The following is a 16,420-nucleotide window of genomic DNA, read 5'->3' as shown; positions in this document are numbered from 1 at the left end:
GTAAAAAGGAGGTGGAATTTAGGAAGGGAATTTGTTCAAACAGCTAGAACAATAATAACTGAAAAGTCAGTGATGTCGTTGCGTGCCGTTTTCATTTTGATTTTTTAAATGTGTTTAACCTAAATTTACTTTCAGAAGTTAGTTTACTTAGATATATAGGAGTATTCAGATATTTTTGTAGGAACAAAGGGCATTTTACATGTTTTGAAAATCCATTACTCCACCTAAGGAGTGTAAATTTTGTAAAATCAGTGTACTTTCTTGAAGGGCTGTATGCCAGAAAAATTAGAAAATTTTAAATCAGAACAACCTTTTGGCACATGAAAGATTTTTTATTTGTTTGTCTTAAATTACAGACAACAGGATATTCTCACTTCAGTTCTGTTTTTGCCTGTCTCTGATTTAGCAATTATAGATCATGCCACCAATGCCATAACATGCAGGAGCATCGCCAGAGGTGCAATATTGCCACTGTTGAATTTGTACTCCATTCCAGAACAACCTGACAGGGTCCTACACCTGTCAGTGAAGTGCTGTGAATGTAAGTCCAAAGGGGTGTTCTGGGTACTAAAATATCCCCACCTCTCACTCTGCCACTAGCTTGAAATATGACTGAGACATAAAACAAATCTATTGGTAAAACTGAAGTTTGTGAATTGCTTTTTCTGAACGCCCTGGTAAAGGGTTTTGACCATGGTGAGCTACAAAACAGATAAATTATATCCTGCCTGGTAAAACTACACTGCCTTTTGTAAATCAAGATGCCTATTGGTGGCAGGCCTTGTACATGGAGTTTTCTCACTCAACCCCTGGTTCTGGTGACTAGTTGAGAAAAAAATGAAACTCAACTGAGAAAGAAGTGGTGTGTGTATTCAGAAAAACTAAGAATTCAGGTTACTCCTTACCAGCCGTGTGATCTTGGATAAGAGATCTATTTTCTCTAAACCTTAATTTCTTCAACTGGAAAAAATAGATAATATAGTACTTACTTGAGAAGAGAGTGCATAAAAAAATGACATAAGCACTTAGAAAAACAAAAAGCGTGCCACACAAAGAACCAAAGAAACTTTAGTTATTTTAAGATTAAGTCCAAAGTCTACATCTTCTTCTTCAACCTTGGGAAGTCAAACTGTTCTAGGTGTCCCAGGAAGGGAAATTAAATGGACCAACTTGTAGGAGGAAAGTTCTTCAAGGAATTTTTTTTTTTTAATTTTAAAAAGTAAAATTGCAAGAAAAAAAAATGCAGACCAAAGATTCAGAAAAGTTTAGAAACCTTCCCCCACCCAAGTGTGGAAAAAGAAAGAGACCCTGAGTGCTCTGCAAGCTATGGGGTCCAGCAACCTGTTTTTCACAAAGGTCTACAGAGGCAACAAGACCACTGATTGGCGGCAGAGGGGTTGGGGGCAGTGCCTCATGAAATGGGAGTATCAGTTAGGCTCCCCAACACAAAATAGCCATACCTAAAGGAGCTCTAAAGCAGCTAAGACACTAACCTTCAGGTGACCAGAAAGGCAAGGCTTAGACAAGATATATACCAAACACCAAGCAATGTGCACGAACATGCACTATATCTCACTTCTTTCCCATTCACTCATCATTTCTCTCCATGAAACCAATACGCCTGTCAGTGTGGATGAGAATGGAGGGCTCTTCTCCATATGTTCCGGACTGATAAAGTTCCTTGGAACATTCTCCTATAACTGGGCATGACATAAGAGGAATCCAATAAGGGCAGATTAAATTTCCCATATGCTCAAAAGCATGGGGTATTTCTTTCATTTGATATCATATGCACTAGCTAATATATTATTTACTACTAGCATTATTTCTTTTTGTTTCCCTTATAATCGAGCTTCTATTTCATAGTTTATCTTAATTCCTAGCTAATAGCCTCATCTCCTTAGCAGCTCTGTCTTTCAATTATTCTAGATGGCAAGAACAATAACAACAACAACAAAAATTCTGGATGAATTCAAGTATTTGCCTTCTCTAAACCTGCAGCCATGCAGCTGGGCACCACAAGAGGAAATAATGCAATTGAACGGTTGAGTTTTAATATAAAATTGTAATTACCAAATTCAAATAGGCACTCACAACTGCCAGGCAGCCATTCCTGACTTCTCTTCCCAACCCTCAATCTTCAGATCTCTCTACCGCCCAGCATTACTTCACTTTCAGCCATTGATCTTGCCTCAAGTAACAGTAAAAAGATAGAATTCATCAGGGATTCCTTTATTTTCCTGTTTCCAAATCTCCAAATATACTGGAAGTATCCCTCTTACCAAAGACCAGTCTTTTTAATATCTCAAGAACCAAAGTCCATCCCCATTATCTCTTCCTTCCCCAGCATCTCTGTCCTGCTTCCTTCTCAACCAGCCTAATCTGGTTGATTAGGCTGCTCTCTCATCTTCAAAAACCAAACCAAACAAAATACCTTCTTTAGCCCTTATCCTTCTCTAACTATCTACCCTGTTTTTCTGGCCTCCTGCTTTGGCAGATTTTTGTTTAATGTTACTCTACATGCACTGTCTGCATTTAGATATTTCCCATTCACTAACCCATTCCACAGAAATCATGCAAGCTGCCAACAGCCACATTCTTCAGTCTTTATTCTACTCCACCTCTCATTTGCTTTTAACCTCCTTGATTACTTTCTTAGCTACAACACACCCTTGGTGTTCCACCTCCCTCTCCAACTATTCCAGCTCAGTCTCTCTTCTAGCCCCTCCTCTGCCTCCACCTCCATCTGTCCCGGCCTTCAGGCTTGGTCTCAGGCCTCCAATCCAGAAACTTCAAAATGATACTTAGGTGCCTTTTCTTCCTCATCTCTCATGCCCTAATTTCACCTGATCTATCCCTAGGTCCATTTCATTCTACCTTCAAAAAACATTTTGAATCCATCCATGTCTCTATATATCTACTGACTATTTAAAGTCTCCATTACTCTCCCCTGAATATTAAAATATCTTCCTAATTTTATTCCCTGATTCCACTCTTGGTATGCTGACTGCCCCAATCCTGATATATTATCACAATCAGCCAGATAATTATTTTAAATATAAACAGAACTACACATTATGTCCCAGTTTAAAACTGTTGAATAGCCTCCCACTGCACTCAGAATATAGCCCAAGCTTCTTAGGCACAGTATGCTTTGGCCTTGCATGATCAGTTCCTGCCCTCCTCTCCTACCTCATCTCTTATCCTTACTAACTCCGCTCATCTACACCAGTTTCCTCTCTTTGAACACGCTCGGTCCTTTCCCTCAGCCCTTTGTACAAGCCCTTCCTTCTTCCTGGGATCACATCCCCCCACCTCCAGCTCTTTCTCATCCTTCAGAACTCAGTACACATGTCTTCTTCTCAAGAAGGATTTTCTAAACACCCAACCTAAAGTTGTCATCCCCACCCACCCACATATTCTCTCACCTCATCCCATTTTTTCCTTCCCAGTGTTTATCACATTTAATAAATACATAGGTATTTGTTTTTCTCCTATTTAGTATCAATTTATCCAATTGTGTGATTCATGAGATCAAAGGGCATACCTGCTGAGTACAGCATGTCCTGAATACTTGGTACTTATCATGGTGTCTGACACTGAGGAGCTATGCAATACATACGTGTGAAATAAGTGAGTAATTGAACATATCTGATGAGTAAACAACAGGGATATATAAAACTAAGGCGAGTTGATACAGGAAGAGAAGTTATAATTTTGGTTTATTAACACAAAGCACTAATAAAAAGATTTTAACGCTAAAATGAGTTATTGCTCTTGAGGAGGAAAAAATGGTCTCTAACAGAATCACAGGGAGAGACCTTGAACAGAAGAGAAAAGGTGAATATAAGAGATTGATTGCAAAAGGGAATGAGATGCCGGATGACTAATGAGTATCCTAGTTTCTTTGTGTGTCACACTAACACAGAGACTTCTCTTCCATAGACAGAAACATAGAGGTAGATCAACACTGAACTTTGAATGCATTTGAACTTTTGTAAAACAGGTTCCAAATATATAACTTAGAATAGGTCTTTACAGCACTCCTCTTAAGCCACTAATTTATAACATGTTGTTTTTCATAGTAATAATTTTGACATTTAGATACCATAAGTGAAAATAAATTTGTATGAATATATTATGGTTCATTATTTTTATTTTATAAGTATTTGCAAAGAATTATGTTATGGAAAAGTAAAGATTCAATTTTTAAAACAAGTAAAACACATGGATACATATGTCATTGAAAAAGTAAGTGATAAAAGTGAAAAGCGAGAGAATATATGAAAACTCATTTGTGATTAAAAAATACTCTGAAATAGCAACTGGGTAATTTTTTACTCATTAAATTAGCAAGAAATTTATTTTGAGAATAAGGCCCAATGTTGTTTGCTTAGTGTATTATTAAAAGAAAACTTTCAAACTTTAACCATTATATAAAGGCTTAATATTTTAGATGAAAAATTGATAATGTACTGCCATGAATGTAGATGAAAGATAATCAAAATATAATGGGAAAATCTATAATTTAAGGATTATTAGGTTATTGTTTAGTTAACAAAAATTAGAAAGCAGTCTAAATGTTCACCAACATTGAAAAAATTAAATATATTATATACACCTATTCCATATTACTAGTATTAAGCTATGTAATAGAATCATCAAGCAATTATGAAAATATGAGTAACTAGGAAAAAAATCTTTCTAACCTAGAAGAGTTTTTTGTTTTGTTTTTTTAGCATCAAAGCTATCGGCACTGCCAAATATGTAGTTCTAGGCTATTACATGAATATTCTGAGAACATAAAATTAGAGAAAAAATAAATGTAAAATGGAAACAAAAGAAAACTGCTGATGCGAGAGCTAAGTAGGTTAGAGAAAAATGCCTCTAAGGCAAGTTTTTACCTCTGAATTAGCAATCTAACCAAATGGTAACGTTTAGAAGGAGTGAGAGAGTCTTTGCAGATAGGTACATATACATCAGTGTATGCATATTTAAAGATCATTATGCATTTACATACATATCAACATATAAATACATTGCTCATCAACCAAATGTGTCTAATCATTTCACAAATACATTTTCAATAGTTATCAAAAACCTCATTTTGTAGTATCAACCCTATTAGTTAAAATGTGTAATATGTCTTGAGCTCTTAACTAGCAGGTAAAAGAAAATCAGTAAGTATAAATTTCTAAAGGCTCCCATTAAGCTGGAAAATGCCTGTAGGATGACCAAATAGAGAGAGATGTCATTTATATTGAAGGCTTTTTAGTTAATGCTATATAGTCACAGCAGTCAATTAACAACACTTAATTCCAAGGTAAAATGAGAAGTAGTCAATCAGTAGCTGTATATAAACAAATTAATTGAAACTGAGAAGTTATTTTTCTTCAATTGAGAAATATGAATAGCTAATTTTTTAATGCACTTTTTTTTATTAGAGATGGTATTCTTGATTCTCAAATCCATGGAATCTTTCCTTAAAATCAATACTTTTTTTCTCTATAGTCTAATCATTATTTTTAGCTTTGTAGTTAAGCCTTTAATAAGTTAAATGCTAATTAGGTCACAACCAATGACTATACATCAGCAATGATAGCATTATTATCATGGTATTGAGTGATCACAAAAAATTATTTTGATGTGTTAACCTTTCTACCTATAGCATACCTAAAACTGCACAGTGATTTAAGTGAAACATGGAAAAATGTGAACAAAACCAGTCTATGGTCATTCAATTTTAGATTAAGCATGATTCAGCTACCATCTGGAAAAAAATACAACACTATCTCTTCAGAAAGGAAATTAACTTTGACACACTGTCTCTGCTCCTCTATTATTTTCTGACTTTTCATTTATCTAAAAACCTTCATGTAAGGGAGCAAACACTTTCTCACAACCATAACTTGTGGTTTCCAAATAAAAACGCTGTGTACACATGTTAACATACAGCTTCTCACTGGAACACAAGTTACTGAGTATGTTGTTGCTACTAATAATCCCTACAGCTTTGTGCTGTCATTACCTTCAGGCTATCAGAAGTTTATGAGCATAAACCAATAATAATGATATTTCCCTTTTGCTTTTTATCTACACCTCATTGCCTTACATTGATTTGCATAAGCAATTTCCACCCTGATAATTGGAGCCAAACATCTTCTTGTAGGTTACCTTATGGAAAAGAGCAGTTAAACACTAATCAAGAGAAATCTTTCTTTATTCAAACATGTTTTAAATGATATTGAATTATCCTCATTGGATGAGCAAGAAGGTGACTCATTTTCTGACATGGGTTTCAGAGTTTGAGTTTTATATCAAGCTTAACAATGATCTTTCTTCATAATTCAGTCCCCTGGTGTTGCCTCATAACAACAAAAGAACAGTACTGCCAGGCTCAAATCATTAAAACAGTACTGTTTTGTTTGAAAAGAAAAAGCAGTAGCACTAGGTACTAATTATTTTTTTAATAGCTACTGAGCCAATCAATGTTATTTGAGGATTTTAAAATTATAGCTTTATTCTTTTATTTCCAGCAAACTCAGAGACAAAGAAAAAATGTAACTAGAGAGATTAAAACAAGTAAAAATGAAATAAGATAGGTCAAAGTCATGTGAAACAATTATATCTAAGTGAATCCTTATCTGAATTATTTATTTTAAAAATAAGACTAGAATTCTTATGTAAGAATGGGGATTAGAGCCGTGGAAGCTTAAATAATAAAAAAAAAATAAAATAAAAGAAGTAGATCCTAATTTATTGATCATATGCATAAGCATTGCTACAAATGGGTAAAAACTGATATATATCTATGTAAATAATAAGAAGCCTAGGAAACTAAAATGTGAGAACTTAGGAAAGATTCAGCAATTCTTACAGTATTAGAGGTTGAGCATGAGGTGCATTAAGATGATACTCAAAATACAGTATCACTGAAGTCAACTGAAGAAAGGATACAAAGGACCTCTGGGTAAAAAGGGTAAACTGAACAAACCCATCTAATTTTATTCCCTCCCAAAACCTGACTAGAACTACATCTAAAGTTGTGGGTATCGTTTCTTTGTAATACCAAAATGTCTTGATTTTCTGAAATTCAGGAGTGGTTTTCCTGATGTTCAGTCCTCTAATCCTCTCAACAGTTTTAGAAAATTCATATATCCTATGTCAAATCCCTTTCTGTTAAAAATACCTAGAATGATTTTGATTTTGCTACTGCATTATGTACCAAGAGTGGCAGGTACCAAAAAACAGACCCTCAAAGCTGAGAATCTACAATTTCCTGACTTGAATAGACTTAAGTGAGGTAATAACATTGATCTTGAGAAATAAAATCCTGGTAATTCACTGCTTTCGAAGTCAAAATGATTCCTTAAGTTGTCATCAATACTTGTCTAAATAGAAAACTAGGCTTTGGGAAAACAAGTGACTGTTTCAGTTTATGGTAAAATAGAGAATTACAAAGTCTTTGAGAAAAACAGGTATTTCTGACTAGACTGGAGAGATTACAAAAAGACATGTATAACCTCTGTGCTTTAAATTCTCAGCTGAAGATATGGGCAGGGAACCAGACATCTAAGTCTGTGCTACAAGACTCTTGTATCTCTTGTTGCCTTAGAATCGATACAACTGAAAGGCAGGCCATGGCTTGAACTTCTGAGTGGTAAAATTACAATTCAAGTAGATTTCATGGCTTTATTGGGTCTTTTGTGTGAAAATTAGGGTACTGATTGAGAAATTATGAGACACCGTGAATGAGAATGGGGACCTTAAAAGTCTAAACTCCACTGAGGTTGCCTTGGCATCAACAGCATCTTTTCTTTTTGTCTCTGAAAAAGTTAGCGATCCCTTTTTGAATCTCTTATAATGACACTCACTAAGGGGTTTGTTGATTCTCCTCAACACCAGCCTCCAAAATTAAATCACAAACATGTAAAGTATCCCAAACAAAATCTGAAAGTATTACAAAATAGGAAAGATAACTAAAAGTAAAGGAAATATAAGTTGGCAAAAATACACATATTACCAGAAGAAAATTATCTGTAACAAAAAATCCTTGTCTGATTTGATTATAGTTACAGTCTTATAGACATTAAAAGCCATGGAGTCTGAACATTCAAATGGTTAAGTGAAGATTCAAGAACATTTTTGCATATCTAGTCTACGAATTTTCCCATCAACTTGAAAAGCAGTACCAAACCCAAATTGTCTAACAAATAAAATGCATTAAATAAATCTTTGAGAATCTAAAATATGAAAAAAAAATCTTAGAAAGTATTTAGTTCAACTCTTGCATTTTATAACTATAGAGTCCAGGAAAGATTTAGTGACTATTAGAAAGCCCATCATTAATTATAAACAGGAATAAGAATCATTTCTTCCTACTTATCCCATTGCCTCACGTGTCCCCAAATATGCCAGCTATTTTTTTGGGAAATTAATTATGGCAGAACAGTAAATATAGAGTTTTCTAAAATAAAAACATTCCTTTGTTTTTAAAAATTTATTATTTAAAAGTGGCATACTTGTAATCCAACAAGCGTTCAAGTTTGGTTTGCTCTAAGTTTCACTTTCACCTTTTTTTTTTTAAATGGTTGTACCTGTGACATATAGAGGTTCCTGGGCCAGGGGTCAAATCAGAGCTACAGCTACAGCCTACACCACAGCCAAGGTAACACTGGATCCTTAACCCACTGAGTAAGGCCAGGGATCAAACCCACATCCTCACAGAAACAATGTCAGGTCCTTAACCTGCTGAACCACAAGAGGAACGCCAGTCTCACCTTCAATTTAAACATCAGAATAGAAGCTGACTTATTAACGGCAGCCAAGGCTTTTTATGAATGTATATACTGTCTATTTTTGAAAAGATATTTTACAGCAATTTATTTTTAAAACTATGCAAGATTGAAGAATTTAAGTATCAGAAAGTATTTAAGAAATAGGGAATTTGACCACAAACTCAAGAAGACCAGACCTTGGAAAGTTGTGATTATTCAGTATGAAACTGTTTACTCATCTTCCTAACAGCCGATTGAATGGATTACATGGGTATTAGGAGAAAACTTTTTGTCAAAAAGCCTCTGTAGTCCCTTCTTACTGTGTAAGATGAAACCTGAATATATTGTCTAATACAAAATATTACAACAGTTAGAAAAATGTAGTTGAATCGACACTCACGTATTTGCTAAATTAAACATGTGAACTAGTCTGCCTTTTATTATTTTTATTATATTTATTATATAAATATTACATTTATAATTTATTTTATATCTATGTATATTTATTATAATCATATATGTTTATATTATACTTTAAATTTATATTGTATAAGTACCCATTAAGTTTTATATATTTTTGGTCATATTCATAAAAAATGTTTGCCTTGTTTCAAAAAGAGCCTAAGATGGGTCATAAGGATATTAAAAAAATAAGAGAACACAAATTTTAGAAGAAAACACCATTATAATATTGTTCCTGTGTGAACATGAGGACTAAGGTCTAAGTGCTAAAACAAAAAGAAAGAGGAAAGGAAAGATGGAAGAAGGAAGAAAGAGAGGGAGAGAAAAATATATGAAACATATACTTTTTGCAATTCGGGATGTCTACACCTGTAAATCTAACCCTGAGTCTGTCTGCAAATATAAACTTTGATTTGTCAACAAAGAAATAGCCACAGTTAATGTAAAAAGAGTTAATAGATTTTCCAGCAGAGGTATGCACTGACAGTCCAGATTAGCTCTTTCAGCATGTAAACCAAAACTCCCCAGAGCCCTGTAGATGGGAAATATATTAATATCAACTCTGACCACTCAGCACCATGACATGAAGTGTATGTCCAGGAGGTCATTTCCAAAATGTATCCCATACATCTTCATGCACAAGAGATGATAATTTGTCACCTAGATGTAGGGATCTACTGTAAACTAATCCAAACTGCTGATGATACACTAAATCAGTTTGAGTGATGAGTATAAATAAAGCTGCAAGGGAAGTACTGAAGGATAAAGATCTATCTGATCAATGAGATGTCACAAGGCAAATGAAATGCAATGTTGACAAACATAGAGTCCCTCAGTTGAAAATTAACCAAATCAGGTATTAGAGCATAAAGGCATGCATTAACACAAGATTCAAATGAAAGTTTAATATCATGGGAGTCAGAGGGTATATTCTAACTGTTTCAGATAAAACTGAACAGACCAGGTGAGTAGAAAAGGGTGTATTAAAAATGGATGTATTTTGCATATCATAGAAAGTACAAGATAAAGAAAAATGTTAACAAAGCAATAATCATTTCCAGATAACATAACTATAGTTATTCAATCTGCCAAGCAAATCTATATACACAAATGAGAAAAAAAAAAACAATAAAGATTGTATACAGAAAATGATTTCACATCAACTTGCTCCCAGGAAATCAAATTCAATTTGTGTAGCCCTTATGAAAGCTTAGATATTTTCTGGAACTGTCACACTATAACTTCGATGGGGAAAAACAAAGGAGTGGGGATAAAGAAGGACATACCTCCAGACAGTTGGTATTCATGGAGAGCACTCCCAGAGAAAAAAAGATTTTCCTAAATATGTGATCAGAATAGAGACTTAAGCACCTGGCAAACTGGCTCAATGGATTCAGCTACTCTGAAGGGGTCCCTATTGGGAAGAGCTGATTAAAGTAAATTTCAACCCCTGCTGGAACAATTCTGTAAAAATATTTTCTAAGGAAACTTACTCTTCAAAAAATTTATATTTTTTCTCTGTTGTGTGAAGTATTTATAGCTTTGTCATAACATATTTAACTCCTGCTTTTTTTTTTATCTTTTAGTTTATTTGGGGTAAAGATAGAATTATACTACTAAAAAATGACCTGATCCTATAGGTAGTTTATTTAAATTTCAAAATGAAAAGCTTACTAAGAACAGATAAGATTGATTGCTCTCTCTGTTTTAGCATAATTGTATTTCAGGTGAACATCAATTTACTTTAAAGGACACTTCTAAGTAGCAGAATGCATCATAAATAATTCATCAATCACAGCTGCTCGGAACATGATTTAGTCCAACAGGTTCAATGGAATGAAAGTTCTATTTTTCTATATTTGTATTTGCTTTCAAGAATTCAAGAATCCTCCTTTTCTAAGAAACTACCCCTAGATTCCATATTTCATACTCTAAATTCAGTGCGATAAAACTGTTTCTCCCCTTTATTTAAAATAGCGTATTTTCTAATTTAAAAATATGTAAATATCTTTGAGACAAATAATCTACATATTTCAACATTAAAACAGCAAATAATATAAAAGACACATATCTGAAACAAAGCATTAAGAATTTCTTAAATACATAATTTTCAGGATAACAACTTTTAACTTTATATAAACTTTTAAATGGAAGAAAAGGGAAACAGACTTTCACAAAATCTTACATAGATTATTTAGAATACAGTATATTTGAAAAGTACTTCAATTTAAAAGTGCATACTAAAGAGATTCTAAATGGTATAAAGTTCGAGTTTTATGGGTTGTTACAGTATCTGATTTATCCACATTCATTTGTTATACAGAAAGACACTGCTTACCTTAGTCATCTTAAAGTTTTCCATTGAATTCAGCAATTTTGTACTAACAATTTCCCAAGATGTGAAAAGTCTTTAAAACAAACAAAGGGGCAAGGGAAAATGTAAGAGGAAAAAAAGGATTTTACTTACTTGCAAACCCCTCTGAAATACTGAATGGCCCATAAAATTAGCCAGCATTCTAATTAGAGCAGCACCCTGTAGGAAAGAGTATTTTTTAAAAAGAAAAGAAAAAAAGTTCAACCAAGTAACGTGATTCTAAAATTATTCTATTTCACTCGAAAATAGTCTACTTCATTCATGCTATTTTATTCTTAAAAATAGTTAAGAGAATTATGAGTACAATACTTATAGGTAACAACTGCATTTTTTGTTTTGTGGATGTAAAACCTATAACTTTAAATAGAAGCCTCTTGGACAAATTCTCTCAGGGCAATAACAAACTTTAACTCATGAATTATAAAAATTTTACTGAGCACTGTATATGACAAAGTTAATAAAACATGGTTCTTGTACTCACAAATTCATAATCTAGTAAAGGAGGGATACCCATGTTAACAAATAATCATAATAAAATACAGCTGTGAAGTAACATAGCTATGTACTCTACCCCTTACTCAACCAAGAATGATTTAGCCACAGAAGTGGAAAGTAGGAAGCATCAAGCAGCCAGACTGCTAGGGTTCAAATCCTGGCTCTGGCTTTACCCATTATGCTTACTCAGGAAAATTATTTAACCCCTCTGCTCCTCACTCTTCTCACTTGTTAAGTGTAGGCAATAATAATCTCAACTTAATATGGTTTTTTGTTTTGTTTTGTTTTGTTTTTTGCCGGAATCAATTAAAGACTTTTTTTTTTTTAGGGCCACACCCATGGCACATGGAGGTTCCCAGGCTAGGGGCCTAACTGGAGCTATAGCTGCCAGCCTACACCGTAGCCACAGCAATGCCATATCTGAGTCACATCTGTGACCTACACCACAGCTCATGGCAATGCTGAATCCTTAACCCACTGAGCAAGGCCAGGGATCAAACCCACAACCTCACAGCTCCTAGTCATATTCATTTCCACTGTGCCATAATGGGAACTCCCAAATATCTTGATTTATAGAGATTTTTCCTTAGGGCTTTCAGTTTGTTTTGTGTTCTCTTTTCTAAGCAACTACCTTTGACATTCCTAATGGCATCTGAAAGTCACTTTTCTGAAGAAACAGATAGTCTTTTTTAAAGATATATACATTTATTTACTCATTTTATTTACACACACACACACACACACACACACACACCCTACTTCCTATATCCTGTCTTTTTAAAAAATAAAAATTTTACTAGAGTATAGTTGACTTACAATTTTGGTTATTCTGAAATTTAAATAAATTACTACATGTAAGGCAGTTCTAACTGGGTTTGAAAAATTGTAATCATGATAGCTGTCAGTATTACATCAAGCTAATTGTTTTTATTTCCTGTTTTCTTCCACTTAAAGACTTGTCTATATCCACATACAAATAGAGCACATATGTGCTGATATAAATATTTTAGAGTAAAGGAAGAAAATACTAATTCAAGAGCCTATCTCACTTTGAGAATGATTACTATATTGTAGAACAATATCAGTGCAAAAAGGCTGACATGTAATCAATATGAAACATTCCAAGAAATGATGGTTAAGCCTGGATGATCACAAAGCTGTATGTAAAATATAAATAAGCCTTCAAGGAGATATTTCAATTTGCACCAAATTGTTTTAACTATGAAGCAGTGAATTATAAGCAGCAAAAGTTTACATATAAATGATAGTCTTGTTTTAACGGGAATAAATTCCTTTATGACTACATATCCAACTTCATACTCATTAAAAATTCATACCCATCAATAACTAATTTATTACCAGGTGTCTCTCTTTTAGAAGAGAATCAAAAGAACCACAGACAGACTCATTCTGCCTGAGGCTGGACTACAGCAGTCAGTACAGAGATGCAAGGATGAATTTCCACTGTTTGTTACCAAAACTAGTTCCTGTAATTCTAGAATTTTAATGCGATACAGTACTCAGGTTTCATGCATCACCATTAAAGAAATGTCTCAAAAATTTTAATCATCACCACAGTTGCTCCCCCAATTGGTATTTTATTCACAACTCAACAAACAATGAGCATAACAAGCCAAAGTGTTGTATGCCTCTTCTGGTATATTTTCCTTCCATGCCTTCTATGCTTTGCTCTTTCTTTTGCTTCTTACTCTTCGTCTTCTGCACACTTGTATAAATCCATAAGATATAGGCATTGATGATTCAATCTGGGGACCAGGTTAGAATTCCCTTTAGAACTTATCAACTCTGCTCCTCGAATTTCCTTGACAAGCTCCCCTCCTATATATTTCCCAATCTAATCTACCCACTCGGAGGGTAGAAACTGTCAGTTCTGCAGAAAAACTAACCCTTGCTGCTTGGAGAGTGAGAAAGAATCTTGAGCAGTCAACTCAAACTTTCCTACAGAACAGAATAGCCATGTTCAGATGATTCAAATGTTCCCCTCCTGTATTGAAGACTTCTTCTCTTGTCTGGCTGTAAAAATTATCAATTTAGCATGGGCAAATGGTAAGAGTCCTTATTAATCATAAAGAATGTACCCATTTTCCTGTCCAGTTGAGCTGGAGCAGAGGATTAATGGGAAATAAAACCTAGAAATATAATCAATATTTAAAAGCTTTAGAAGATCACTGAATTCCTTATTATATTATATTGTATAATTTAATTAACTTTTGGAAAATATGTCTGTCTTGCCATCTTGAATGTTTTAAGTTCTCCAGAGTAGCATGCATTCTTCTATATATAACTAGCCTTTACTTTCCAAAGACAAATTTTTAAAATCCCTGTTCATAGAATCCCTGCTTCATAGAGAAGCAGATGGGCTCTCCAACTGTCATCATGCAGCCAACATATACTAAGCACCTACTATATATGGGTTATAACAAATATAACACCTCTTAAGGCAGTCAAAAGTCACTGTAAACCCTTTTTCAAAAAGAAAACAAGGAAGCCCCTTTCTTCATGTCTTTAAAACATTTTTCTTTACCAAGGAAAATATCATTTACAATATCGTAATTTATATGCACTTGTGCTTCAGAATCCCACCCTCAAACAAACAAACTGGATATTAGGCAGCCTAAGTAGCTTTGTGGGAAATACACAATTTCTGCAGGATTTGTATAATGATGAAACTTTAGAAAACGCATCACTATATTTGCTCTACTAAGGTTAAGGGAGATATTAGGGTGGAAACTACTAATTGATTTTTTAAAGTTTACTTAAAGAATATTCTACAAAAGTATGTTTATATATCCACAAGTCATTTAGCAATTTTTCTATCTGGAGTATCTTTTACATATAAGTTGCCAGCTAGAATTTCTTTTATTTTACATGCAGTCATTTGCATGCATGTCAGTCTCAAAGATAGTAAACATCTCCAGAGAAAGGCCTGTGTCTTCTAACTTGGTACCCCTGTTCCCTGTGCCTGGCTCAGAAAGGTGCTCCCTTAACATAATAACTGGATGAAAAAGAAAGAGAAATTAGGTGCACACATAGCAATGACTTTGTATTCTAGAAGAGTATTCAGCCAGGATAGACAGTTTATTACTTTATCATATTGGTGTACTTCAATGATAAGTACTCACTCTTGAAGACAGGAGGATCTTCCCAACTAATGTATTGTTTTAACATATGCTTATAGAGTAAGACGGTGTGCTCAGCATCCTGTAAAACATCAATAGCAGTGCAACAAATCTATCCTCGAGGATCTCAAAATCTCCTCAGTGAGATGAGAAGATATAAGGTAGCATAAGATGAATAACAAAAGAAATAAAATATTCTACTGTGTTTCAGAAGACAGGAAGTTTATTTTATCTGGCAGGATGAAGGGGAACGATCTAAAGAAGTGTCACTTGTGTTGGACTCTGAAGGACGTGTGGGATTCCAAGAGCAAAGGTAAGAAGAGGGCATGTGCAGATATGGCAGGAATAGACTTCATATGATGTCATGCAGGTATGAAAGTGAAAAGTACAAGTGGGAAAGGTGATAATGAAAGACAAAGGGCTTATAATTAGGCAACAGAAGATTCGATGGAATGTAAGATTGAAACAGTTGTTAGAGAAGACTGAATATTGGGACTAAGAAGTTTGAACTTTATTAGAGAATCAGGAGTGATTGGAAAGATGGTTCAAATGTCAGGACTTATCTATGATACTCCAAGAGGAAGTAAAATAACCGGAAGCAAATGAGCAATGAGGAAGAAAACCAGAGCAAGGTCTAAGGAAGAGAATAAACATCATCTTAAGTCTTAAAGCCTCAGTGGTTAGAAGATGAATTAGCAGATAGGTAGAACTTAAAAGAAAGTGTTAGTTGAATATGAAGGTATCCGTATGAAACAGGTTGCATTTGAGGAACAGGCAGGAAACCTGAGAAACAAAGGCAAATGTGACAGAGGAATGAAATTCAACAGAAGATTATGATTGAATACATAAATTTGGATTTACAGGGGCTGAGATTGACAAGAGAAAAGTGCTGAGGTTTTAGTGAAGGAGATAGAAAACAGAATTTAGAATCTCTCTACAGATTCTGTATGATCTGTACTTGAGTGCCTATAATAGGCACTCAATAAATATCTGTGGAGAAAATCAATGAAAAAAATGAAATTAAGAGCAAAGGATGGCAGACACACTGTGGAAAAAAAAAATAGGAGACCTGGATATGAGTAGTGTCAAAGAAAACATGTTTTAAGAGTAAGTGCTTCAGTTTTCAATGGGAAAAAAATAGCTAAGAGAAGGCCAAAGTAGGTCATGTTTAA

The 16,420-nt window shown here is 34.2% G+C and overlaps 1 protein-coding gene across 1 annotated transcript in view; it reads right to left on the bottom strand.

The window, feature by feature from the left end:
- TRHDE (thyrotropin releasing hormone degrading enzyme) overlaps positions 1-16,420 on the bottom strand; it is a 382,857-nt gene that overhangs the window by 107,336 nt on the left and 259,101 nt on the right. The window contains exon 7 of the mRNA XM_047787208.1: positions 11,707-11,772. Coding sequence (XP_047643164.1) covers positions 11,707-11,772 — 66 coding nt within the window. The remainder of the gene's footprint in view (positions 1-11,706; positions 11,773-16,420) is intronic.

The sequence above is a fragment of the Phacochoerus africanus genome, chromosome 7 (assembly GCF_016906955.1).
Source record: "Phacochoerus africanus isolate WHEZ1 chromosome 7, ROS_Pafr_v1, whole genome shotgun sequence".
Taxonomy (NCBI): domain Eukaryota; kingdom Metazoa; phylum Chordata; class Mammalia; order Artiodactyla; family Suidae; genus Phacochoerus; species Phacochoerus africanus.
This window is presented reverse-complemented; position numbering and strand designations above follow the sequence as displayed.